Below are 26,686 nucleotides of genomic sequence, written 5' to 3' on the forward strand. Positions count from 1 at the left end.
CCAGGTCTTAGATTCCAGAAGAAAATCGGTTTCCCAGGCAGGCTCTGGATTCTGTCACTCTTGGATCTGCGTGTCAGTTAATCTCTCAGACCTCAGCCTCCTTCTCTGTAAGATGGATACATTCCTAATGGGATGATTTAAAAGTTTGAAGGAGAAGTCATAATTAAGAACTAATTAAGCACAGTGCCTGGCACTGAGTCAGAGCCTAGAAAATGGAAGCTTGGTTAATATTTTTCATATTTGTTGGGCACTTCAGGTGAGCTGGGCTTTCTTCTTTATGCCTGGGACACGGGGATAGGTAAGACACAGTCCTGCCTTGGGGCAGGTCTGGTCTAGTGAAAAGAGAAGCATACTGCGGGTCACCTCAGGAACCCTGTTCCTGTGTCAGCCTCTCCTGAGCATCCCTACCACCTCAGGCCACCCCTCCCCCATCTTCTTGTGTCTTTTGCCAAGACGAAGAAAGTGCACCAAAATGGCTTAGAGTTCAGGGGCGCCTGGGTGGCTCAGTCAGTTAAAGTGTCCAACTTCAGCTCAGGTCATGATCTTGCAGTCCGTGAGTCTGAGCCCCGCGTCGTGCTCTGTGCTGACAGCTCAGAGCCTGGAGCCTGCTTCAGACTCTGTGTCTCCCTGTCTCTCTGCCCCTCCCCCATGCATGCTCTGTCTGTCTTTGTCTCTCAAAAATGAATAAATGTTAAATATTTTTAAAATAATGTTAAAAAAGTTTTTTTTATGTTTATTTATTTTTGAGAGAGAGACAAAGTGTGAGCAGAGGAGGGGCATAGAGATTGGGAGACACAGAATCCGAAGCAGGCTCCAGGCTTTGAGCCGTCAGCACAGAGCCTGATGCGGGGCTCGAACTAACAGGCCACATAACCTGAGATCATAACCTGAGCCAAGGCTGGATGCTTAACTGACTGAGCCACCCAGGCACGCCATAATAATTTTTAACGAATAATGGACAATTTAGGTTCAGTTGGTTTTAAGGAGCTGGCTTCGGAATTAATGTGAAAAACAGTGTTTCAATAAAAAAAACACGTGTCAGTTCTATAAGCTCCCCTGACAGAAAAGCTTTTGGGATAGAATCCATTTGCCAGCTGAACACTGCTTGTAAAAAATTGGAACTGAATTTTTTTATTACTGGAATAAGAATTCCCTTTGTTTTGGATCATACTTTCTTTGCCTGGTATATGGACTTCTACGAAAAATTTTTGAAAATTTCTATAAAAGAAAATGTTTAGTACTTGACCACTGTAAATTCCCTGAGGTTTGGCGAAACGGGAAGCAAGATTCTGAAAAAGAAGTTCTTACTGGTCACATATAGTTAAATCCCAAAGAATAGTCTTCCAAATAAAGTGGACTTTTCTATTTAAACAAATTTTTCAGTTTTTCGTATTGCAAAACATGATTTGTATATGTGTATGTGTGTGTTTAATTGAAGTGTTGATGAACATTAATGTAAAAAATTTTGTATTACCAGGTACACCTATGACAAAAATTATGGCAATGCTCTGGAAATATACTTAACATTAAGACATAAGGATGTTTTCCAATTGATCCACAAGCATAATCTTTTCAGTTCCATCAAGGATAAAATTGTTTTATTGATGGATTTTGATTCTGAGGTAATGCATTTCTTATTTTAATACCGATCAATTATTTTTACTCTTCTAAAGTTTTAATAATTGGACACCTGTTCAAATGCTGGAGAAGGTAATAAATCAAGTAGCTTGGCTGTATAATCATGTTCAGAACACTGATCCTCACTAGATGTTCAGCTATATATATTTTTTTTTTTGAAGCTTATTTATTTTGAAGGAGAGAAAGAGCATGTATGTGCGCAGGGGAGGGGCAGAGAGAGAGAGGAAGAGAGAGAATCCCAAGCAGGCTTGATCTCACAAACCTTGGGGTCATGACCTGAGCTGAGATTAAGAGTCAGATGCTTAACCGACTAAGCCACCCAGGTACCCCTAGATGTTAAGCTGTTTTAGTACTTGGGATTCAGGAATCCTTTACTTGATGTGGTTATTCTGCAAAAGCAATCATAATCTGATGTGGAACTTGGAAAGTTGTGTGTGTGTGAAGTAATTGTTTCATCAAACAATTCACATAATTCATAGAAACAGAGAAACTAGCCATACGCTCTGGCTCATTCACCTCTCTTAATCATGTGTTGCAGAATTAAAATTTTAGGTGAACTTCTGTTTTGATCCATTTATTGTGATTTTATTCGTTGGCATTCATAGATTCAGCATGTGGCGTTTCCACTGGGTCAGACATGGAGAATGTGTTATTTTATTGCATGACAAATTTGAACAGTGGATTGTTTGACCAATGAGGGCACCCAGCCTCCACAGCTCACAGTGGCCTGTGGGTGTGTGTGTGTGTGTGTGTGCGCGCGCACGCACGTGTGTGTAACATAAAAAGCTAATCACAAGTAACCATGATGGACATAAAGTTCATAGAACACAGTTCCTCATTCAGAAAATTGAAACGTTAGTTGAAAAGTAGAACCCGTAAGGCTCCAAAAGAATTAAATTGACTTTTTTATTTTATTGCATTAAAGGATGTTCTGCACTATATTATGTATGCACGTATACATGTATATTATGTACATATTATGCTAATGCTACAGATTAATCGTCATAAACTTAAATAGAAGCTAAATCCACTTTTTTTTTCCCTGGAAGATGCTTTTCGCCCTTTTTTTGTACTGAATGGTTCAAGTCCTTTGGGACTGCCGATCTAAAAAGAGTGAGTGCAGTTCTGAAGAAGTTCAGGGGCAGAGGGGCTGCTTCTCTGGCACAAGATGATTAAGATTAAGAGGATGAAGTGCTTATATAAAAATTAATTACATTTCACCTTATCTGTTTTCCCCTTATTCCTACCCCCCATTCCCGCCATGTGTCTCCAGAGCCGAGTTTGACATGTGTAGCTGTAGAAAAAAATGATGAACGAGCTGAGACTAACTGCTGCTCAAGAGTATGAACCAAAGTTGAGGAATCAGAGTTTTCTAACTAGAAGATGCCTTAAGGATAATCTCTACCATCGTCACATTTTAGAGGGGAAACCAGTGGAGTGGGTAGGTAGGCAGCAGCAGACTCAAGAGCAGGACCCAGGCTCAGGTATCATGAATGACACTCCGTCTGATGGGCTGTCTTCTCACTCCCTGTTGTTACAGACACAGTCTCATGTGTGTTTTGTGAATGTTAAAGGTCAATAAAGTAAATCCCGAAAGTATTTGTATCCGTATGAGACTCCAGGTATCTAATTGTTTTCCTGGCTCTCAGCCTCTTCTCCACATAAGACCAGCCCCTTACACCTGTGAAATCCGTAGAGGGTCTCAGTGAAGGTTCAGGCGGCAGGAAGCAAAGCTCACTTTTGTGGTCCTGGGAACAGTACGCTCTCCGTAGCTAGCACGAGTGACAGGAGTGCCTGTGAAGTTACGTCCAACAACACGGAGGCTGGAATATGTGTAGACGAGATGTTTGGTGTTTGGTGAGTTGTAGCAGGACAGTGTTTTAGTGGTATGCTAAACGCGCAGTCCTCAGATTGAGACACATTAAAATTCGTTCATTTACAAATATCTCCCTTAAGGGCTGTTATAATGCAAAGGAACCCGTATGTGTGGAAAAGAAACCCTCCACCGTGAACTGACGGCATGCAAGGTACACTGTGTTCAGTGTCCTCTTAACACAGCACGTGTCAATGACTGTGGCTACTTTTTTTTTTTTTTATTTCAGAAAGCCGTTGACATGCTTTTGGACAATGAAGATAAAATTTCAGTGAGTGTCTTTTGTTTTCATATGTGTTGCCAGATGAGTGCCTGAGAGCACCTTAGCCATAAGGAAGAGAGATGTTTATCAGATAATCTTGCAGCTATGTTTGTGTCCCCCTGTAACTCCATGTTTAAAAATTCCTTTTCTCTCTAGATTAAAAAGGTGGTGGAAGAATTAGAAGACAGACCAGAGTTGCAACACGTGGTGAGCATGACTGTCTTCATTTGCCCTTTTAACCGCACAGTGGTCGAGCCACCTGTCCGTATTGGTGGGGGATATTGGCATGAATTCGCTCACGTCACTACTCGGATTAGAGGTTTGACCACACACCATAATCCGCAATTAGTTTTGCTCTGACCCCCCCCCCCCACCCCTCGCTAGGGACTAATTACAGATTGGGTACTTTAACTTTGACTCATAATTGGGATTTTAAGAAAAGTTATCATATTCATGTTTGTATCACCAATCTGTGTCCAGAAGCAAGGAGTAAGCACCTTGCTTCTGGAGTTACCACTGAATACAACTGCAGCATAAATTACAACACCTCAGAAGGATCCAAGAACAGAGCCCCATTTTTCTGTCCTTCACCCTCATGCTAGCTCATCCCTGTCCTCTCATTTGGCCTCAGTAGTAGTACTGTTAAGGCCTATTCTAGACTTCCTTGAGAGGCTACTTGGATTCCCTAAATAAAGCAGGAGTTCATGTTTTCTGTGTCTTTTAAAAATGATATGAGAAAAGGCTTCAGAGAAAATAGATGGGTCCAGTAGGACTGTGGGCATCAAATATGATGGGGCTTGATCCCACTTACAATTGGACCAAAAACCACAAAATACTTAGGAATAAACCTAATCAAAGAGGTAAAAAAGATCTGTACACTGAAAACTTTAGAAAGCTTATGAAAGAAATTGAAGAAGACACAAAGAAATGGAAAAACATTCCATGCTAATAGATTGGAAGAAGAGATATTGTTAAAATGTCTATATTACCCAAAGCAGTCTACACATTCAGTGCAATCCCTGTCAAAATAACACCAGCGTTCTTCATAGAGCTAGAGCACACAATCCTAAAATATGTATGGAATCAGAAAAGACCCCGAATGGCCAAAGTAATGTTGAAAAAGAAAACCAAAGCAGGGGGCATCACAATTCCGGACTTCAAGCTGTATTACAAAGCTGTGATCATCAACACAGTATGGCACCGGCACAAAAACAGACATTCAGATCAATGGAACAGAATAGAGAACCCGGAAATGGACCCACAGATATGTGGCCAACTAATCTTCAACAAAACAGGAAAGAATATCCTATGGGAAAAAAAAGACAGTATCTTCAGCAAATGATGTTGGAAAAACTGGACAGTGACATGCAGAAGAATGAACCTGGACCACTTTCTTACATGATACACAAAAATAAAACTCAAAATGGATAAAAGACCTAAATGTAAGTAAGATAGGAAGCCATCAAAATCCTACAGGAGAAAACAGGCAGCAACCTCTTTGACCTCAGCTGCAGCAACTCCTTACTAGACATGTCTCCAGAGGCAAGGGAAACAAAAACAAAAATTAACTGTTGGGACCTCATCAAGATAAAAAGTTTCTGCATGGTGAAGGAAACAATCAGCAAAACTAAAAGGCAACTGACAGAATGGGAGAAGATATTTGCCAATGACATACCAGATACGGGATTAGCATCCAAAATCAATAAAGAATTTATCAAACTCAACACCCCAAAACCAAACAATCCAGTGGAGAAATGGGCAGAAGACATGAACAGACACTTTTCCAAAGAAGACATCCAGATGACTAACAGACATGTGAAAAGATGCTCAACATCACTCCTTGTCCTCAGGGAAATACAAATCAAAACCGCAGTGAGATACCACCTCACACCTGTCAGAATGGCTAAAGTTAACTCAGGAAACAACAGATGTTGGGGAGGATGTGGAGAAAGGGAAACACTGTTGCAGTGTTGGTGGGAATGCAAACTGGTACAGCCTCTGGAAGACAGTATGGAGGTTCCTCAAAAAATTAAAAATAGAACTACCCTGTGACCCAGCAATTGTACTACTAGGTATTTATCCAAGGGATACAGGTGTGCTGTTTCGAAGGGACACATATACCCCGATGTTTGTAGCAGTGCCATCAACAAAAGCCAAATTACGGCAAGTGCCTAAATGTCCATCAACTGATGAATGGATAAAGAAGATGTGGTGTAGATATGGAATTCTACTTGGTGATCAAAAAGAATGAAATCTTGACATTTGCAACAACATGGATGGAACTAGAATGTATTATGCTAAGCAAAGTAAGTCAGAAAGACAAATATATGATTTCACTCATATGTGGAATTTAAGAAACACAACAGATGAACATAGGGGAAGAGAAGAAAAAATAAAAACGGAGGCAACCATGAGAGACTCTTAAATACAGAGAACAGACTGAGAGTTGCTGGTGGGGTGTTGGGTGGGGGGATGGGCTAAATGGACAAGGGGCGTGAAGGAGGACACTTGTTGGGATGAGCGCAGGGTGTTATATGTAAGTGTTGAATCACTAAATTTTACTCCTGAAACCATTATTACACTATATGTTAACTAACTTGGATTTAAATTAAAAAGAAAAAAATTCACTGGGGGCTCTTGTATCTTTGCCCACCTCTTTGCACCCCAAGAGGAGGCTCAGGGGATGGAGTCTTTAATCAGAAGTCAGTTTCACGCAAGAAGCTTTTTGAAGACTCCAGGATGGGAATGTGAGGTACTTTGTTTTGTTTCAGTCAGGGGTTGTGCAGATGCTATTGTGATAGCGTTCACGATTGGAAATCTCAAGATTGTCCACTTTAACAAGCAAGGCGCCACCATGCTGGCCACTTTGGGATTTGTTTATAAAGCAATGATTTCTGGTCTGCTTGAAGCTTGAGACAGGACTGCTGGTGGGAGGTCCCTGCGTGGTAATTAGTGCAGTGGTGAAATGGTGAGAGCGCCCATCAAAGTGGCTCCCCTCAAAGTGGCTCCTCTCCCCTGTCAGGCAACATAAGGTCTCTGAAAATTGGCCTTGGCAGATGTGACCGAGCCTTCCCATCCCATTGCACTTCTGGCGACCTGCACCGAGTGTCCTGCTGACACGCCGACCCCAGTGCCAGGGGACAGGCAGGGCCGCCATCAGGCCACCGTGGAGTGCCAGCCACTCTCTGCCCCCTTCTGGCCTTGGGGAGACACGAAGCGTTGACCTGAGGAGCCGTTTCTCTGCGTGCATGTGTCGTGCTTAGACTCGTTTAGTGAATGTCCAACTCCAGCTAACCCAGTTACAGTCACAGCGTCAGGGGCAAACCGAGGCCCCGTTCCTCACAAACCAGTTCACTCGAGGTGGGAATGTACTTTATGTGACAGGTGCCATCAGGACTGTCCGCCTTGGGTGGGTAACGGGGTGTGTATTTACACTGAACACTAAGTACACATCAGACGTGGATTTCTGACTTCGGCATAATGTATTGATAGGCTTAATCTTGCCTCTGAGTAGAAAGTGAATGACTCACTTCCTTTGAGGTTCATTCACTTTTTCAGACAGCTTAGGGAAAGGAATCGGTTTGGAAAATTGGCTCAGGACACCTGTACTCCTCTTGATTTTTAACCTTGGATGTCACCAGAACATGCAGCATGTCATTGCAGACACAGACCTCAACAAGGCTTAGCAGATGCAGAATGTGTGAGAATTAATTTAGCACTTGTTGCTTGAGCTTCTAAGAACATAACTCTTGTCCCATGACTGTACCCCCTTAATGTAGAAGACCAGAATTTTTAGGATTTAGGAAGGCCACTAATCAAGCATTTTACTTCTGAGGCAAAGTGGACGATGGTAATGATATTAATAACTATTATTAACCTTTCTCTAGTGCTTAGTAAATGCCATTATGGATCCGAGTGTTTTACACCTGGCAACTCATTCAGTCCTCCCAACAACCCCGTGAGATTTTTGCAGATAAACTCCATCACAGAGAGGTCAGTGACCTGTTGAGGTCACATGGCTGGTTAGTAGAGCCAGGTCACTCAAGGCCATTCTCGAAAGAGTACCAGAATGTCCTTGCTCTTCTGAAGGTGTTCTTTCCACTTTTCCTCCACCTAGAGATTTTCCTGAAATCTGCTTTTTCCCCAGGCTATTTCGAATCGAACACAGCAGTGTAAACAGGTATTGTTTTTCTTACTCTCATATTCATGGTTTATTCCTTTGTTCCTTTTAGTATCTGCATAAACTTTTCAAGAGAGACCATCATAAGGGGCAGCGCTACCATGAAAAGCAGATTAGCCTTTATGCTGAGTATGATCGACCAAACTTACTTCCCTTTCTCCGAGATAGTACCCATTGCCCCCTTGAAAAGGTAAGTGGCTCGGTCGGGTAAGCGTGGCTCGGGTGGCTCAGGTGGCTCGGTCGGGTAAGCGTCTGACTCTTAGTTTCAGCTCAGATCATGATCTTGCACTTTGTGAGCTGGAGCCCCAAGTCGGACTCCACTCTGATAGCACAGAGCCTGCTTGGGATTCTCTCTCTCTTCTCTGTCTCTCTCTCTGTCTCTCTCTCTCTCTCTCTCTCTGCCCCTACCCTACTCACGTGGTTTCTCTTTCTCTCTCTCTCTCTCTCTCTCTTTCTCTCTCTCTCAATAAATAAATAAACTTTAAATGAAAAGAAAAGAAAAGAAAAGGTAAGTGACAGACTCATCCCATACACTTAATGCTGGGGCATCCTGATGAGAACTGGAGGTCCTGTTGGCTAAGATTTTGGTGAAGAGTTAGAGCATTTCTGCTCCAGGTTTAATTGGAATAAAGGTTTAATCCGGGGTCTAGGACTCCATCAACCATCAAGCAAAAACGGTATCAGCGGGGCGCTGCGTGGCTCAGTCAGTTGAACTTCCAACTTTGGCTCAGGTCATGATCTCAGGTGGATTTGAGCCCCGTGTCAGGCTCTGTGCTGACAGCTCAGAGCCTGGAGCCTACTTTGATTCTGTGTGTCTCTCTCTGTCCCTCCTCTGCTCACACCCTCTCTCTCTCTCTCTCAAAATAAATAAACATTTAAAAAAAAATGGTATCAGGAGTCCGAGTCAGTTTACCAGGGTCAGAGTGGGGCCTCAGAGCAACCTAGGAGGGAGACCCAGGCTACCCCAAGCCGGAGGCGGTTGTCTCAGACTCAAGGTCAGTAACTTAGGTCCTGCACCCTGTCTGCTTTCCACATCCACATCGTTGGCGTCTCTGTATTTCTCTCTTATGCTACGTAACATTATAATTATAATAAATTGCTAGTCTCTTTCCCACTATCCTGTACATTCTTTAAAGGACAAGGAGTTTGTCTCACTCATTTTTGATAAACCCAGCAGCCAGCACTCATTAGACATTTCCTAAATGTCTGTTGTACCATGAGTGGGTGAATAAATGACTACGTACAAGATTCTAGTTAGGACCGCACATGAACTAGTAAGTTTCGTGAGCCTGCTCTTTCAACACAGTTGATACCTACCACGTTGGTACTAGAAACTGAGCAATCCAAGGCCACAAGTGTTGTTTCCCGTGGTTCTTCTTGCTGTCTGGAGTGCTAACATCTACAGGTATCTTCCTGAATTCAGATGGCCAGGTAACAAATAACTTTTTAGTCAGCTGTATGTATCAACAAAACAAAACAAAAATGTATTTGACCCTAAGAGATATGTATTGAGAAGTTGATTCAGGGGCATCTGGGTGGCTCAGTTGGTTAAGTGTCCAGCTCTTGGTTTCAGCCCAGGTCATGATCTCATGGTTTGTGGGTTCGAGCCCTGCATTGGGCTCTGCACTGACAGTGCAGGGGCTGCTTGGAGTCTCTCTCCCTGCCCCTCCCCCACTCACATGCTGTCTCTGTCTCTCACTTGTTCTCAAAATAAATAAATAAAAACTTAAAGAAAGGAATTGATGGATGGTAATGCAGTTGACGTGCACTGACCACGTCTAGAGTTGCTTCTTCAGCCATGTTGATAAATGGATTTATTATAAACCGATTTCAGCTCAGTTGATTTTCAAAATCTGTACTTAATGAAAAAAATATCTTGCCTGCATATTAGTTGATGAAAAACTTTTAACCTTTTAAATTTGGGTCCTAAGACATTTTCCCAAGAATAAATTTGGAAATCCATCATCTTACTCTACAAAATAAAAGAGAGGTTTCCCTCTTCTTGCTACAGACTCTGTAATCTAGAGGACGAAAGTGAGACTCTTACTCTTTGAGCAGTGCCCCTCCGTTCGTATCTCACTTTCTGAGGAAATGACACTTGCTTCCAGGAGGAGGGGCTGATGCTGGGTGTGGGTCTCTGTCTGAGGAGTCAGCCGTGACCAGCCGCCACCCCGGGCTCCTTCTCATTCACAGAACTCAGGTGTGGGGGCGCCACCCAGATCCCAAGATGTTGGCATTTCTCACCCTTTCAACCCATCAGGCGTTTTCCAGTCTTGTAGTGTTCAACAGAAGGCACGCTGTTCTACCTAAAAGGGGAGCCTCAGAAAATTGCAGACCTACGAATGGCACTTGCAATACCTAGAACTTGCTTAGAGCATCATATAGACCTTTTAGAATTTTTCTCCCTGATCCACTGAGAAGAGCTAGTTGCATGTAAATGAATTCAACAGAAGCATATTGAAACTGATTATGTTTTAAGTAGGTTTTTTTTTTTAAGTTATCATGTTTTCCACTGAAAGAGAATTTTGAATAAAATGAATTAGAGCTGGTTATGGTAGAGACATGCCATTAAAAATAATCAAGTCAACAAGCTACCTTTTTAGAACTTCCTAGATGAGCTTTCCTGTTACAGATCCTTGAGACTTCTTCATAAGAGATTATCTTTAATCAGGATCCATTGTGTATATCCATCTGTATATTCGCACAAAAATACATCATTATCCTTGCTCAGGTACATAATGCCGTCTTAAAGAAGATACACTTTAGTAACTCATGAAGGATCTCATTCTTTTTTCCCTAGAAATGAGAACTTTATAGACATTTAATCATCTTAGAAATCCTTGTATGTTTACTTATAGCCTGAAAAAGAACAAATTCATTCTATATTTACTTATAACCTGAAAAAGCTAGCAATTTATAAAAAGCAAATTTGCCCCCCATGAAATGCATGCCAGGCATGCTAACTGTGAAGTCAAGGTCATGAGTACAGGTGCACCTGTTCTGTCTAAAGAGACTCAGTAAATTTGTATCATTTTCTATTAAATACAAAGTTAAGTACTTAAATTTTTTAATGCCCCCACCAAAGAAATCTCTGTTTCAGAAGAGTGGATAGATGTTTAGTCCTATAAATGCTTTGGTGGTATTTTGGTGTTCATTTTAATTTAACTGGGAAGGGCCTAACATTTCAGGGCTTTATTCAAAACGTGTTGACCCCTCTTGTTGATAATTCACTTCTGGCAGAATAGTTCTGTCTTTTTCTGGTTTTCTGCCTTTGTGGGGATTTGGGTAATTGTTGAGAGGTAGAGTGACTTCAAATGATGGCTGGGTGAAATCTTCCAGAATCCCAGTCAAACTTCGTTTGTATTGCTTGAAATCCCACAATCGATAATATTTGGCCAAAAACTTTATAGAGATTCTGACATCACATCAGAAGTCCTCTAAGGAAGTGGCATTCACAAGGCAGCAGTAGTTATCGAAGACCAGAGTTCAGGATTTAAAATCACCACAACTCCTAAATTCTAAAACTAATCATAAGCCTTTATGAAACTGTTGTTCCTTCTAAAGAAGATACAGAGGTGGTAGGTATTTATAACATCGACAGCAATTTTAAAAGACCATAAAAATCGTTTATGTTTCCATTGTGCCTTGTAACATGTGCCGTGTTTTCATGTACCTTATTTTTATTTAATCTCTACAAAAGCACAGGTAGGTGGATAAAGTCATTTTATCCCCAACAAGCTGAGTCTTCAGGAATTGAAAGAAACAAAACCCAGTCTAGAGCTAATAAGTCAGAGGGCCCAGACTTGGAACTTAGATCTCTTAAGTTAGATGCCCTAGTCTTTCCAGGATGGCGAGGAATCATTTCTCAGGTTTAAAATGTTAATTAAAATAATAACAATGGTAATGAAGATAATCCTTAGTATTGCAAGAATCATGAAAGGCATCAGTTTTTTTTTTTTTTAATTTTTTAAATGTTTTTATTTATTTTTGAGAGAGAGAGAGAGACAGAGCATGAGTAGGGGAGGGGCAGAGAGATAGGGAGACACAGAATCTGAAGCAGGCTTCAGGCTCTGAGCTATCAGCACACAGCCCGACGCGGGGCTCGAACCCACGAACCACGAGATCATGACCTGAGCTGAAGTCAGACACTTAACTGACTGAGCCACCCAGGCGCCCCAAAAGACATCAGTTTTTAAACTAAATTGTCAACAGGTACTAGTTTTCATTTACAAATCTCATTTGTTTATGGCTAGAATAGATAAAAGCAGAATATCAGCTGTGCAGCTTTGGAAATTGATACCTGAATTTAAGATCTCCCTCATTTGTTATGGCATTTATAAGGTGGCAATATTTATGAACTTGGAGGAATAAAGCTGGGAGATGCAAAGTTTATGGATTCCCATTAGTGACCTTTAAAGAGTATACTGGATAAATGATGGCCGGGTCAAGTCTGGGTGGAAGTTATTATTTAATTTATAGATGATCAGGTTCTTGTTAGTTACCCCCAAATTTCTCACTCTGTTCCTTGCCTTTATATGAAATCAGGAAAAGGAAAATTAAAACATTACTTCTGCATCATTTTTTACTCCACTTCTGTCATTATTATTTTTCCTTTTATTTTTGTTATGATTCTCCCTTTCTGTCTGTGTCTGTGTTGGTCTCTGTGTCTGTCTGTCTCCCTCTTTTTGGCTTTAAAAATCTTAGTTTCCCTACTGTTTCCTCTAGAGGGAGCACTGTGGCCCAAGAACATTCAAGAATCTAGGGAAACATGGTTTTATGCACTATGTCAATAATAGAAAAATTCTGTGTACCAGAAATATTTTCTTTTTACAGTTTACTCAGAATTGGTAGAGATTTCTAGAGTCTCTGCTCTCTCATATAAGAGAAAAGAAGAATAATTTCAGATACTGTCAAAAACTAGTCCTAAAACATTTAAAAATCTGGGAAACTCAAATTTCAGAGACTCAGATTATCTTTGAGCTTGTTATTATACATCTGCTTGCATTCCAGACCATTCTTGACTTCAGACTTGTCTTTAGACGTTTCTTCCCACATGACTTGTCATTTTTCATAATATCCAAACAGAGCTGGCAGCATCATCCTGTGGAATGTTCTACAGTGATGAAACTGTACTGCCCTGACAAGATAGCCAGGAGCCACGTGGGACAGTCAGGTGGTCGAAAAGCATCTAGTGAGGAACTGACTTTTCAATTTGAATTTGAATAGCTACATGCAAGAGACTGCTGTCTTAGACAGCTCAGGTGAGTCCTCAGGCTACAAAGTCTGTGTGGTTTGAGACAGACATGTTCTTAAATGCTCAAGAGAAGGGGAGATGGCTTTGTTGGAAACTTCTGGTACTTTAGTGTCAGCAAATTTCCCAGTATGAAACTGACTTATAGATACCTTTTGGTAATAAACTAAGCAGTATACTCTTTAGTCACACCATCTTCCTTTAAACATTCTACCTGTCCGGTCATATCACATTTTGTTGTTTATCTGTGCACAACATAGTCTCACCCAGCCATAAGCTGTCCGTCTGCCTAGCAGCTCGCAGGAGTCAAGGTCCTCAGCTGGTTTCTTTATAACTTTTTGTTGGAATGGTCCCCGGTCCTCTGGACTTCATATTTGTTTGCTGTTTCCTTTCACTATTTAACTGCTCACATGTGTATCCTGTCTCTGCTCTAGAACATCCCAGAAGGGTAAGGAATCCATAAGAAAGTTACATTGTTTGTGATGATGATTCATTTATGGACCTGACAGTATAGAGATAGGGTAAATCGTGTTTTTGATCAAAACAAAGGAAGATCTTCTAGGTGTTAGTTAGGATTAGGTTCAGCTATGAGCGATAAAAATCCCAAAATAATAGTGGCTTCAACAGAGTAGCCACATGGAAGTCAAGTTCTCTGTCACATGGAAGTCCAGGTGGCAGAGCCCTGTCGGTGGTGGCCGCCACGTGGTCTTTTCTCCTGGTCCCTCACCTTGTAGGACCTCGAGCTGGAGGTATAAGATAGTATCATTCATGTTTCCGGGAGAAGATTGGGTGAAAGCACTAAAAATAAGAAAAAGCGTTGACTCGCATTGCTTCTTAAAGAAGATTGCCAGAAGCTGCCACGTTGCCGGTTCATCTCTGTGGGAGACGTTAGTCACACCGCTCCCCTGTGGCTAGGAAGGCTGTTTTTTAAATTCTGAGCAGTCACACACCCACCAGAAATCTTATTACTACAGAAAATGGGTAAAGGATATTGGGGGGTAACCTCTGCCACATAACATTTTTTTTTTTTTTTTTTTTTTAGTTTATTATTTTTTTTGAGAGAGAGACAGAGACAGCACAAGTGGGGTTGGGACAGGGAGAGAGAGAATCCCAAGCAGGCTCCATCCTGTCAGCGCAGAGTGTGATGCTGGGCTCGAACCCCCGAATCCGTGAAATCACGACCTGCGCCGAGATCAAGTATCAGACACTTAACCTACTGAACTACCCAGGCGCCCCTGCCATGTGACTGCTAAAGGAATCTTGTGGGCCATCCAACTAAGAGTGTTTCCTCTTCATCGTGACCTTCTAGTCTTCTCGTTTCCTCACTTAAATAATTTGTGTACCTCAAACTCCTCCCTGTCATTCTGAAGCAAGGGTTGTTTTTCCTTTCTTTAATGTTTGGTTTAGGGTCCCCCCCTCCAACATCGATTTCTACGATCAGCATTTTTTCCTCCCTTTTTAGCTGTTAATCTGTAACCAGAGGCACATTTAAATCTATATTCTACACAAAAAATTTTAACTCAAAAATCAGAACTCCAAACCTGATCCTGCTGCCATTTTCCAAGAGGGGTCATTAGCCCAAAGAGCTGCTGAACTTGCGCTGTTCTTTTTATCGCCTTGTTCTTGTTTTTAAAACAACCGTTGGCTTTTTTAACCCAACCGTTGGGTTTTTAAATGACTACGCAACCCAGTAATCTTCCTCCTGAAACCTTTTCTGCCTACTCCATCTGTTTAAAAAAAAAGATTTCCTGCACACCCACTAGGAGCCAGGCATCGTGCAGGGCACAGGGCTCGAGTCACGCGGTCCTGGGCTGCGGAGAGCAGGCGGTTAGGGGTGGTTAACGGCCCCGGTAGGTCATCGGCCCCGGTAGGTCATCGTGGGGAAGAAGTGTGCGGGCTGCCCCGAGGCTGAGTACCTGGGGTCTGGCCTGCTGGGGGGCCCGAGGAATATTTGCCTGAAGGGGCGGGGCAGGGGGGGTGGGGGGAGGGAGGGCAGCCTTCCAGGCCAAGGGACCGCAGGGGAGGGGTGAGTGGAGTGTGAGGTGTTGCTGCCCAGAAAGGCAAAGGCAGAGCAGATCGTGGATGTCTCGTAGGCCCCAGCAAAGATTCTCGGCTGTCAGAGCACAGCAGCGCAGTAGGAAGGTTACACATGTAGGTGGGGTGGGAGATGTGGTTTCCGGGTGACCCTCCTCATACCGCACCCAGTTCTGATGCCACACCTCTTCCATAAACCGGAGCTCATGTCCCGTGTCTGTGCACCTGGCCCTCTATTCGTGCCTCCCTGGTCACGTGATTGTGTGCTGTTGCCTCTCTGTGAGCCTCCCTGGAGTGCAGCGGCCGCGTGCTACCTCCTTGCAAGGAGAGCTCTCCCCCACCCCGCCCCCAGCCAACTTCTCTGGCGACATCAGCATTAGCATTATCTTTACTACCGTCCCCTTCGCATCTCCATCCGACGTGACCCTCCAGTGCCCAGTAGAGTGTTTGGTAAATGTGTGCCAGCCCGTTCGCAAGTATGCAAGTATTTATGGACACGGTGTGTCTTTTTTCTTAGGCTTAAGGAAATGCAGTCACCTGTGGAGTCCCTCGTTTCTTTACTTGATCTCTTTTTTGATGCTTCTTGATCGTCACATATGGTTTTTTCCCCTCTCAGCTTTTGACAGACCCTTGCCCAGCATTCTGTTTCAAACCCTGTGAGCCAGCAGTGGAAATATCTGATCTGTGTGCTTGTTTGTGCATCAGACCAGTGAGCTGTGGTCCGCTCGGTGCTGGGAACGTGCCGCGATGAACAGCAGTGCCTTCCCAGAGCTTGCATTCTGGTGGAGGGACAGGGAGCTGAAAGCGGTGACTGGGAATTAGGTGGGGAGCAGTGCTTGAAGAAACCTGAAGTCACATCGAGAGAAAGCCTGGTGGGAAAGTCCTTCTCTTCTGCCTTTGCTCATGGAAGGTTCTGCATTATTTCAAATACGTTACCAGTTAAATTCTGTTCAGTCCGGCACCTGAGAAGCGAGTGAGGCCAGCCACCAGCAAAACCTAAGACTTGGGTGTTGTTCACTTTTTGTTTTTAAAGGGAAGCAATGGAAAAATTCTCTCGAGCATCTATGTGTAAGTGAGTCTATTGAAATTTATTCTTGCCTGATAAGCCAGAGTAACATTTTTACCCTGTTCTCTTTGAAGGCTCTTGAGATCTGTCAACAGAGAAACTTTGTGGAAGAGACAATTTATCTTCTGAGTAAGTAGCATTTACTCCCTTTGGTCTCTGTAAGCTACACAACGGGGCGATGGTGTCATGTAAATTGTCTAAGAATGGACATCAGCTTTAGACCACGGTCACACAAAGCTTAGAGCCTATTCCCTATAAGAATTTAACATATGGAAAAGGAGACTTCACAGCTCAGTAGCGAAGGAAATGTTATTTAATAAATGCTACTGAGATAACATCTTCATTTTGTGTAATAAACCAGACTGTATCAGCTGACACATCACAAATAAACTGTAGATGGGTTGGTGAGTTTGTCTATTTAAAAAAAAAAAAAATGACAACCGGGCGCCTGAGTGGCTTAGTCGGTTAAGCATCCAACTTCGGCTCAGGTCATGATCTCGTGGTCCGTGGGTTCGAGCCCCGCATCGGGCTCTGTACTGACAGCTCAGAGCCTGGAGCCTGTTTCAGATTCTGTGTCTCCCTCTTTCTCTGACCCTCCCCTGTTCATGCACTCGCTCTCTCTCTCTCTCTCTCTCTCTCTCAAAAATAAACGTTAAAAAAAAACTTAAAAAAAAATGTCAGCCTATTTTACCATGATCTTGGTAGAAAATAATGTTCATTGTCAGTAATCACACTTTAAGTGACCGGAGAAAATGCGGTTGAATATGGACATTTTGGAGAGAGGAAAACTGTTTGGTATAATCTAGTTCTGAGTTGCCCCTAGGCCTCTGGCATGGCCTCCGTATGTGTCATAGTTTTTGTACCAAGGGCGCAGGACCTACTGTCTTTCCCATTCCTCCTAAATGAACCACTTGCAAAGAAGCAGGGTGGATTCCTGAAGGTTTCCCAAGGAAGCTCTATGCAGATATTTGTGGTATAAGCACAGAGTTCAGACATTAGGTGTTTCTCCAGCATCTCTTCCCCAAAAATACTCCAGTCGGGTCGATTTTTGTCACAAGGTCACATTGTCTTAGCAGACAAGGAAGTAGAGGACTTACAAAGGGAGACATAATCTCCTTTTTTAAAGTTATAAAAACTTTAAAATCCTACACATATTTTAAAAATTAACCATTTTAAAGACCTAAGACAATGGGAATAATATTTGTAGGACAAACAGGATGCTATAGAAGGTACGACAGATTGGGATCTCATTTTATTCCCAGGCCAGCTATTATCACTGGATAATGGCGGCTCAGAATGAGGAGGATTCGAAACCCGCTACTGGTTCCTGCCACAGGGCTGTCACTTGCTGTCCCGCCTCTGAGTAAAGCTTTCTACATGTACTGTATTAAAGACTCGTGGAAACTGTTAAAGCCATTAAAATACCAGTAGATCAATGGGCAAAGTGTGTAAAGATAATTAACCGAATAAAAGCATAGTTGGTAAAAATTTCATTTAATGAGGGCAGTTGGAAGGCTTTCCCCTGAACTTGGAGAGAAGGAAATGAGGTAGTTGATAGTTGAACTTGCATTTGGCACAAAGTGTATCAAAAGAGCAAATCCAAAGCTACCTCAAGAGGCAGAATGACTCCAGGACCTTTAAGTCTTAACTGTGTCTGGGTATGAATGGGTCCAAAAGAAATACACGTCTGTCAGAGGGAAGTCGGAATCTGACAGACTGGGTCAGATTTCAGATCTGCCGCATAGTAGCTGTATGATCTTGGCAAGTTATTAATGTTTCTGTGTCCTCTTCCGTAAGACAGAAATATTACTAGACCATCCCTCGTAGGATTATAGTGTCGGTTAAATGATGTAATTTATGTGAAGCACTTACATGAGTACTTACCACAAAGGAAACACCCAGTAAATAGGGAGATTCATTATTTCACTGTGTTTAAATAGTAAAGGCTAATGTCACATAAGAAAACAGTAGCCTTCAAGACCAGAGATGCATAAACAAGAGGTAGGCGATTTCTTTAAAAATGTTTTATTAAAAGATCCTAGGGGCGCCTTGGTGGCTCAGTCGGTTACGTGTCCAACTTAGGCTCAGGTCATGATCTCATGGTCTGTGAGTTCGATCCCCGCGTTGGGCTCTGTGCTGACAGCTCAGAGCCTGGAGCCTGTTTCAGATTCTGTGTCTCCCTCTCTCTCTGACCCTCCCCCATTCGTGCTGTGTCTCTCTCTGTCTCAAAAATAAATAAAAACGTTAAAAAAAATTAATAAAAAAAAAAAAGATCCTAAATGAAGTATTTCTCCCATCTTTGCTAGGCCGAATGGGCAATAGCCGAAGTGCCCTGAAGATGATCACGGAGGAGTTGCACGATGTTGATAAAGCGATTGAATTCGCCAAGGAGCAAGACGACGGAGAACTCTGGGAAGACCTGATTTTATATTCCATCGACAAACCGCGTAAGCAGAAAAGCCCATCTGCGATCAGGCCTCTTATCTCTCAATACAGCCAGTGACATCTAGAGTAAGAATGATCTCAAGACCCACTGGGTGGAAAATAGGGCCAAGTATCTGTGATAAAAATAGGCTAAGTACATTGTAACGACTTCCAGTGCTTCTCCTGCGCAGAGAAGCCTGGGGCCCCATCACTTCGCATGACCTGAATGTGAAAAACAGGTGGTTAACCTGATGATATTCACTGTGTCCCCGTCAACATCTTCTTACCTACCATACCAACCTCAGTAAATGTGATCCGGCTGTTTTGTTTTTTCAATTTGTATACATGGGCCTTTATTTTGCAAATGTAAAGCCCTTGCCAGTGCCTTTTTATGGACCCCTAGAACTGTCACTACACACTGACGGTCCTTGGATGTTTGCTGGGACAGTAACTGGCGGTCTCTCCGTCCCACCGTACTACCTCAGTGCAGCTCCAGGAGCATGAGTGTGTCACCGCCACGGGATTGTCCGCCTCCAGGGCTCCCACTTCGGAAAGAAATACACAGTCACCCAGCAGTAACCCAGGCCCTCTTTTGAAGATCTAGAAATGATTCCAAAACTGGCAACAGTGGTTCAAAGTCTGCTCCCTTCCCTTCACTATTTTAGTAAGAAGGCTTCTCTGTTCCAAGGCTCTCAAGTTTTAGAAACTGCTCTCGGGATTGTCTTTTTATCAGAGATGCAAGAGGATAATGCGGTTCAAGTCAGTTGCAGATGTAGATTGTCACATGTGCGTGCATCTTTGAGAATCTAACTCAGTGTGAGAAAGTTGTCGTTTACCGACCTTCAAGGAGGCAGGGTGGGTGAAACGGAGCACAGCATGACCTGGCCCGGGGTCTGGCCTGGGAGTGAATTTGGGCTTTTGACTTGCTAGGTATGTGGCCCTGGATGAATCAGGCAACCACCCCATTTCCCTTTTCTGTAAAATGGAGGCAAACAACACTGCTACCTTGCCGAACATTGGAGAAAAGCGAGAGCCAAGCCATAGTGTAAACTCCCGGTAAATGTTAGGCATCAGCATGGCAGGCTGTGTTCTGAAGTCCTCATCTGCTCTCGAGCTGTTTTTAACTCATGGGGCTTCTCCTTTATGTCATGAAGTGAAAAGAAAGTTAGTTTTTGGGAATTCAGCAATTTAAATGGTTTTAGCACTTCCTTTAAAGGAAATAATTTGGGGGGCACCTGGGTGGCTTAGTCGGTTAGGCGTCCAACCCTTGACTTCGGCTCAGGTCATGATCTCGTGGTTTGGGAGTTCAAGCCCCACATTGGTCTCTGGGCTGACAGTGCAGAGCCCTCTTGGGATTCTGTCTCCCTCTCTCTCTGCCCCCCTGCCGCTTTCTCTCTCTCTCTCTCTCTCTCTCTCTCTCTCTCTCTCTCTCAAAATAAAAATAAGCTTAAAAAAAATAAAGGAAATAAGTTTTTATTTGAGTCACTTTTGGCCTAAAACTGCACTATGTAAACTGCTTATGTCCTAATTATTGCATGTGCTATTTTGCAGCATTTATTACTGGCTTACTAAACAACATTGGCACGCACGTAGACCCAATTCTCCTGATTCATCGTATTAAGGAAGGAATGGAGATTCCCAATTTGAGAGACTCCTTGGTTAAAATTCTGCAAGACTACAATTTGCAAGTAAGTATCCTTTCTTGGAGAAACCCGCCTGGGGGCGGTGGGGTGGGATGAGTTGACTTCCGGATAAACATTTATAGGGTTATTTTCGAGATCTAAGAATTCATTTGGATAACTACATTTTCTTTCGGCCCAGATATTTGGGAAACTCATGGAGTAGAGAAATAAGAAATCTCCCTAGAAGCTACTGAATTGTTTTAACCATTCCCAAATTTCCTCTCCTTGATACGCAGTCATTCTTCCATTTATGTGGTTGATGTCACATGGCATTTGCAAGGCTGAGGGGTGGTTGCACTGGCTGCCGGGCCACTCAAACCAGTTTTGAGTAGAATGAGTATTGTGTACACTGGGAAGAATAAAAAACATGTTTTTCAAATAATTCTTTTATTTCCTTGAAGTTTCTCAGTAACCCATTGCCTGAAACATGTTGAATACGTGATCTCATTTAAAGTTTTGTCTGCTTCCCCGACCATTACAACCTCGTTGTCTGTAATAGTTCAGAACTTGGTGATAAAAGCAATGGAATGCCTTATTTTCATATAAGTAATTAACATGCTAATTACAAAGCACCCTCCCCTTTTCTCTAAAAGGACTCCTAACAATTACTATTTCCCGAGAGGCTGGTAGCTTCCACAGAACTTGAAACTGTTGAAAGCACATTTCTTTAACAGTTTGGACTCTTCTTTCTCTACTTCGTTTGAAAATGAGTTTCTATTAGGATAGAGGGAAATTGCTTTCTTGGAAACACAAAGATTTTGCAGGCAGAGCCAGAGGATAAGGTTCCGGGGAGAGAAGTGATTGGCAGGTTAAGTAAGGAGAGGAGCGTCATGACGAGGATTTGTGGGGCCCCTGGCCGCTGTGAGGGGTGCCGAGTGGGGGGTTGCCCGCTGCACTTGGGCTGGTGGGCGCAGGTAAGAGGAGAAGTTGAGAAAGACTGATGGCAACAGGAAGTCGAGGGACAGGTGGAAAAGGACAGAGGGACAGGAATGTGGGACCCGGAAGTGGGGTGTGGTCACATTAAAATTTCCAAACGCGTCCTCGTAAAATTTCCAAAGGGGTCCTTCAAAAAGTAGGGTGAAGGGTGAGGGTCATCAGTGTGGAATTAGTCCTAAGACTGTGGGGGCAGTGAGTCCTCCCCAAGGGTGCTGAGGGATGTGGGTAGGAGGGCTGGAGCCAGGCCCCAGCAGCCTCCGTGAGCTGGGAGGCCAGCCTCTCGGCCTTCTGGGGCTATAGCACTGAGTAGCACAGCTTAAAGGAGAAGGGGTTTTCCTGAGGGCAGGACGTGAGAAGACAAGGGGCCTTCCTCAGGAGGGCCTGCGGGAAGTCGGGGTCCCCGGAGAGATGGGTGTTTGGTGCAGGCAGAGGTAGAGGGTTTCTTGTGTGCCAAGCTTTGAGATACACACGTGTTTATTTACAGAGGAACTGGGAGGTTGCGGACAGCCCAGGGAAAGGTTTTCAGGACAGAGAATGAGCCGGACGGGAAGGAGAGAGAATTGGGATGGGTGACTAGGTAGGCATTGTGGGCGGTGCCCCAGGGCTGCGGGAAAGTGGTCCAGGCGGGGGAACACTTCCTGAGTTCTGAGGTTGGAACCGGGCTTTGGGGAAAGTGGTTTCAGCGTCTGACCTCATAAGGCCCTGCATGTGAGTGAGCCTGATGATGATCTGTGCACTTCACGGGCTCTTCCCAGGCCCGGGTGTGCCGGGACCTGCTCGAAGTTTCAAGTCCAGATGTGTTGAGAAGTCATTTAGGTGCGGTGTCCCTGAGCATCTCTGCCCCATGGAAGGCGACAAAATGATCAGTCCTCTGTCCTCCAGATTACAAATGCATCAAGCTTAGCCTCTCGGTTGAAAATGTGTCTGTTTTCCCAGGCTCTACAGTGCCGACAGACACACCTAATAAATCCCTCTTACTAGGCTCTTAATCCAGAGAACCAAGCTCCCGGCCCCGACTGGATTTCACTCCTCATTCATTTTTTATGAATAAAATTGCATTGTTCTGAGTCAGCCAGGAATAAAAATAAATTATTAGATGCAAAATGAATTCCATATTAAAAAATCATCCACTAAAACAGCTGATAAATCAATATTTTATCCTCTTAATTATGTTTTTAAGTGGACTGAGAGCTTTTCCTTAAGACATGTAAGTGTGCAGTTGGTGATGCATTGAGGAGGCCGGGAGTTCCTTCTCCAGTGGATCCCATAAACCTGACCAGGGAGTGGCCTCTGGGACAAGGGGCGAGACCCCCGGGGAAGGTTGCAGAGCCTCTGGGAACTGCACCTGGGTCTCCCCTGGAGCTCGGACATCTCACTGGAAGGTACAGAGAGGAAACAATGAACTCGGGCAGGTGGTTCAAACAATTCCAGGGGACGCTCCCTTCTTATATGTAAAGAAAGACTTTAGAAGTTTTTTCTATACAAAAGGCTACTGTCTGTCATTAATGGCCACTTATATTCTTTCTCCAGGCCACCTGTTAAAAATAACTTAAGCCTACTTCTAGATTATAGAGCATTTGGAAGTTTCCAGAAAGGTTTCACATACATATTTTTCACTCTTGGTCTCTTTCGTTTGTTCCATAAAAGTATATAGTTGATTTTTACATGTTCTCACAGGATAAAAATGGCTAGCTCTGGTAATCTCCCAAACTGGGGGGAAATTTTGCAGATGCATGTATTTGCGAGGACCTGGAACCTTCTCTGTTGGAGGCAGGGCGGAGGGGAAGGCCCCTGGCGGATATCGCGGACCATTCAGTAAACAAGGATCCACGGTCAGATGTCAGGGAAAGGGCTCCTCCACGTTGGGAATGTCTTGGGCAGATTTACAGTAAAATGTGCTGCACTGTAAAATGTCTTTCGCCACTGAGAATGCTTTGGGAGAGCACTGATTAGCCAATTGCTAATTGGAAACAGAAAGCAGGAAAAGTTGTGGGAAAAAATTTAAAATAAGTATCTCCTCTGGTTTTAAAATTTGATGTTTTCCAAAACGCAACAACTCTCCTCAGCTGAAGTTCAGGCACGTTAGCGTTCTGTGACATCACTAAAGTGAAGGAAGATCTCCCCTCGGCCGCGATGTTGGTGTTTACATTTTTAAAATTTACTTTATTATCATGTTTTTGTACCTTGTTACACAGTTCGTATAATGACTCAACAAATTTTACAAGCTTCATGAAATCCATAAGATGAAAGTAGTCCTGATTGTATTTCATAAACTTAAAATGTTCCTAGTCCTGGGGCGCCTGGGTGGCTCAGTCGGTTAAGCGTCCAGCTTTGGCTCAGGTCATGATCTCATGGTTCGTGGGTTCAAGCCCCACATCAGGCTCTGCGCTGACAGCTCAGAGTCTGGAGCCTGCTTCGGATTCTGTGTCTCCCTCTCTCTCTGCCCCACCCGTTTGCACTCTGTCTCTCTCAAAAATGAATAAACGTTAAAAAAAAAATTTATAAAAAAAAAAATGTTCCTGGGGCACCTGGGTGGCGGAGTCGGTTAAGCGTCTGACTTCAGCCAGGTCACGATCTCGCGGTCCGTGAGTTCGAGCCCCGCATCGGGCTCTGGGCTGATGGCTCAGAGCCTGGAGCCTGCTTCCGATTCTGTGTCTCCCTCTCTCTCTGCCCCTCCCCCGTTCATGCTCTGTCTCTCTCTGTCCCAAAAATAAATAAACGTTGAAAAAAAAAAATTGTTTAAAAAAAAAAAATGTTCCTGAGCCTGATTTCAAGGACAAAAAGCTTTTGTGTAATGTAAGATTATTTTCAAAACAGTATGGTATAAATGACATTTCAGTGCTTACATGAAACTGACAATAGTTTCCAAATTATTTTTATGCTATAGATTTTTCATGTTTATACTTTATATTTTTAAAATATTTTTATTTCTAAATTTAGCATTCATATCCGTTTCTGTTTTTATTTTCCCAGAAAAGTTCTAGCACTTTTGTTCCTATGGTCTTGTTTGACGGCCATTTCATAGTGGTCATTAGGGACTACTTCCCATATCACAGATGGGAGGGCTGTCTCAAAGGATTTGCCAGCCTGGGAAGCTGGTGAAACTGGGTTTGAGCGCAGGTCTTCTGACTCCATCTTGTGTATTCCTTACTGTTTGGTTGCTCCGTTGGTCTCTGGAGATGCATTTGCAGTCCCGGCAGGTTACAGCAACAGAGGAGTATCCGAGATTGACCAGGCAGCCTGCTGTCTTGGAAAAGCAGTGGACGTGATGTTTGCAGAGCTGGACTCCGGTCCTGGCTTTGTCACCAACAAGCCTGTGGCCCTTTGGGAGGGCACCTAACCCTTCTGGATCTCAGCTTTCCCATTCGATTAAATCAACATTTGCCAGCCTGGCTACACACCCGACTTCCCTGAATTCTTTTAAACCTTACCTAGTTTCAGTAAAATAAAACCTTCCAGATCTGCTAGATTAGAATCTCCTGGGGAGGACTAGGGGACTGAATCCACTTTGATTTTCCTTATCGCTAAGCCTGGCGCAAGTCTGTGCATTGACATTCGGCATTTAGGAACCTGGAGATTAGATGATCTCTAAAGTATCTTCCGTCTCTCAAGTTCTTCAGAGTCATTTCAGAAACACGCCTTTATGTTGTGCCATTTCTTCTTCTTCCTCATCTCTCTGCTTTGAAATCCAGAGACAAATAAATTAAGAGGAAATAGTGACTTCTTTCTTACCTGCCTTTTTTTATTTTTATGTTTATTTTTGAGAGAGAGAGACACACACACACACACACACACACACACAGTGTGAGTGGGGAGGGGCAGAGAGGGAGACACAGAATCCTCGAACCAGACAATAGGCTCTGAGCTGGCAGCACAGAGCCTGACGCTGGTCTCGAACCCACGAATGGGTGAGATCATGACCTGAGCCGAAGTCCGATGCCTAACCAACTGAGCCACCCAGGCACCCTTGTTACCTACCTTTTTCGGGGGCTCAGATGGGTGGTTTCTTGTTCAAAGTACATAAACTCTTCATTTCTTCCAAGAGATATATTTTTTTTAATTTATAGATCTCTGAAATGGATTTAAAATGGATTAAACGGATTTAAAATGGATTTTTTTTCCCTCTCAAATGATTTCCATTTGGCGTCATAGCAGCTTTTAGGTGACATAGGTGGCCTATGACTACCAGGTGTAGCTTCTTTAATCAATCTGGCACGTGTATACTTTGTGCTGTTGTAAATTGAATACGATTGTAATACTGTTTTTGAACTCCCAACATGAGACCTTAGAGCCTTTCTGTTTTTTCCTTATTTCTCTGCATTTCATCTTCTTTGATGATAATCTCAACAAAAAGCAAAGCTTTTTCAATTAGAATTCACATCCCATAGCATCATAGCCTACCTGATGGGTTAGAAATTAGGCAAAATGGTTACCCCAGCTAGCTCCGGGATTGGTATCGTACTGGGGCTTGTAAACCCAGGTAACTCTCTGTGTTTTGCAATTCTAATGACAAGCACTGCAGTATGAACAAGGCAATGTCAGCAAAAAATTCAACACTCCGAGAATCTTTTAAAATAAAAATATCAGAAACTCGGCAATTTTTTATGGCATTTTTCCCCCCACAGCAGCTGTTTCCAATGAAGCATAATAACATCACTGATGTACGATTCTTTTATTGCTTTATAAAATATCTATGAGTCTGGTGCTTTGCACCGGGATGATGATCAATGATGATGAACTGCAGAGAAATCAGGAAAAACCGGGAGATTCTATCTAGAGTCTTCTGTTGGTTTTTGACAGCTGTCTTATAAATACGTTCTTTAAATTCACAGTAGAACAAGGTATGCTTACAACAGACCGATTCTAGATCCTACAGCTGGTTGGTTGTCTTGAAAGTGGTGAAGACAAAAAAGTAAAGGTAATGCTGGAAAGCTTTGCTCTATGGAGAAAACAGTGCAATGGTGAGAAAACAAGAGTTGAGAACAGAGTGTGGGGAGAAAAAATAAGGAAACGTCCCATAAGCAAAATGAATCTCTGAAAGGAAATGTTGTACTTGCTAAGCAACCCCCACGCACACTTTTTGAGATGAAAGCTTGATGCCATTTTGAAGTTGAGGAAAGAAAAGACCAGTGGTGTACTTCCCTTGGTGAAATTCTAACATGAACTGGAGCTTCTAGTCTGAGATGTGGATTACACAGAAGAATGAGAAGTGCGTGACAATCTTAGTATTTTCAAGAACTAAAATACTGCATCAAACTGAAAGGCATTATTAGTTAAGTGTCATTTAAAACAAAGACACGAGGGGCACCTGGGTGGCTCAGTCTCGGTTGAGCATCGTAC

The 26,686-nt window shown here is 43.1% G+C and overlaps 1 protein-coding gene across 1 annotated transcript in view; it reads left to right on the top strand.

The window, feature by feature from the left end:
* Positions 1-26,686, top strand: part of VPS41 (VPS41 subunit of HOPS complex) — a 185,522-nt gene that overhangs the window by 148,817 nt on the left and 10,019 nt on the right. The window contains exons 19-25 of the mRNA XM_030307719.1: positions 1,478-1,622; positions 3,741-3,782; positions 3,930-3,980; positions 8,006-8,143; positions 16,379-16,433; positions 18,611-18,751; positions 20,280-20,416. Coding sequence (XP_030163579.1) covers positions 1,478-1,622; positions 3,741-3,782; positions 3,930-3,980; positions 8,006-8,143; positions 16,379-16,433; positions 18,611-18,751; positions 20,280-20,416 — 709 coding nt within the window. The remainder of the gene's footprint in view (positions 1-1,477; positions 1,623-3,740; positions 3,783-3,929; positions 3,981-8,005; positions 8,144-16,378; positions 16,434-18,610; positions 18,752-20,279; positions 20,417-26,686) is intronic.

Source organism: Lynx canadensis, chromosome A2, assembly GCF_007474595.2.
Source record: "Lynx canadensis isolate LIC74 chromosome A2, mLynCan4.pri.v2, whole genome shotgun sequence".
Taxonomy (NCBI): Eukaryota; Metazoa; Chordata; class Mammalia; order Carnivora; family Felidae; genus Lynx; species Lynx canadensis.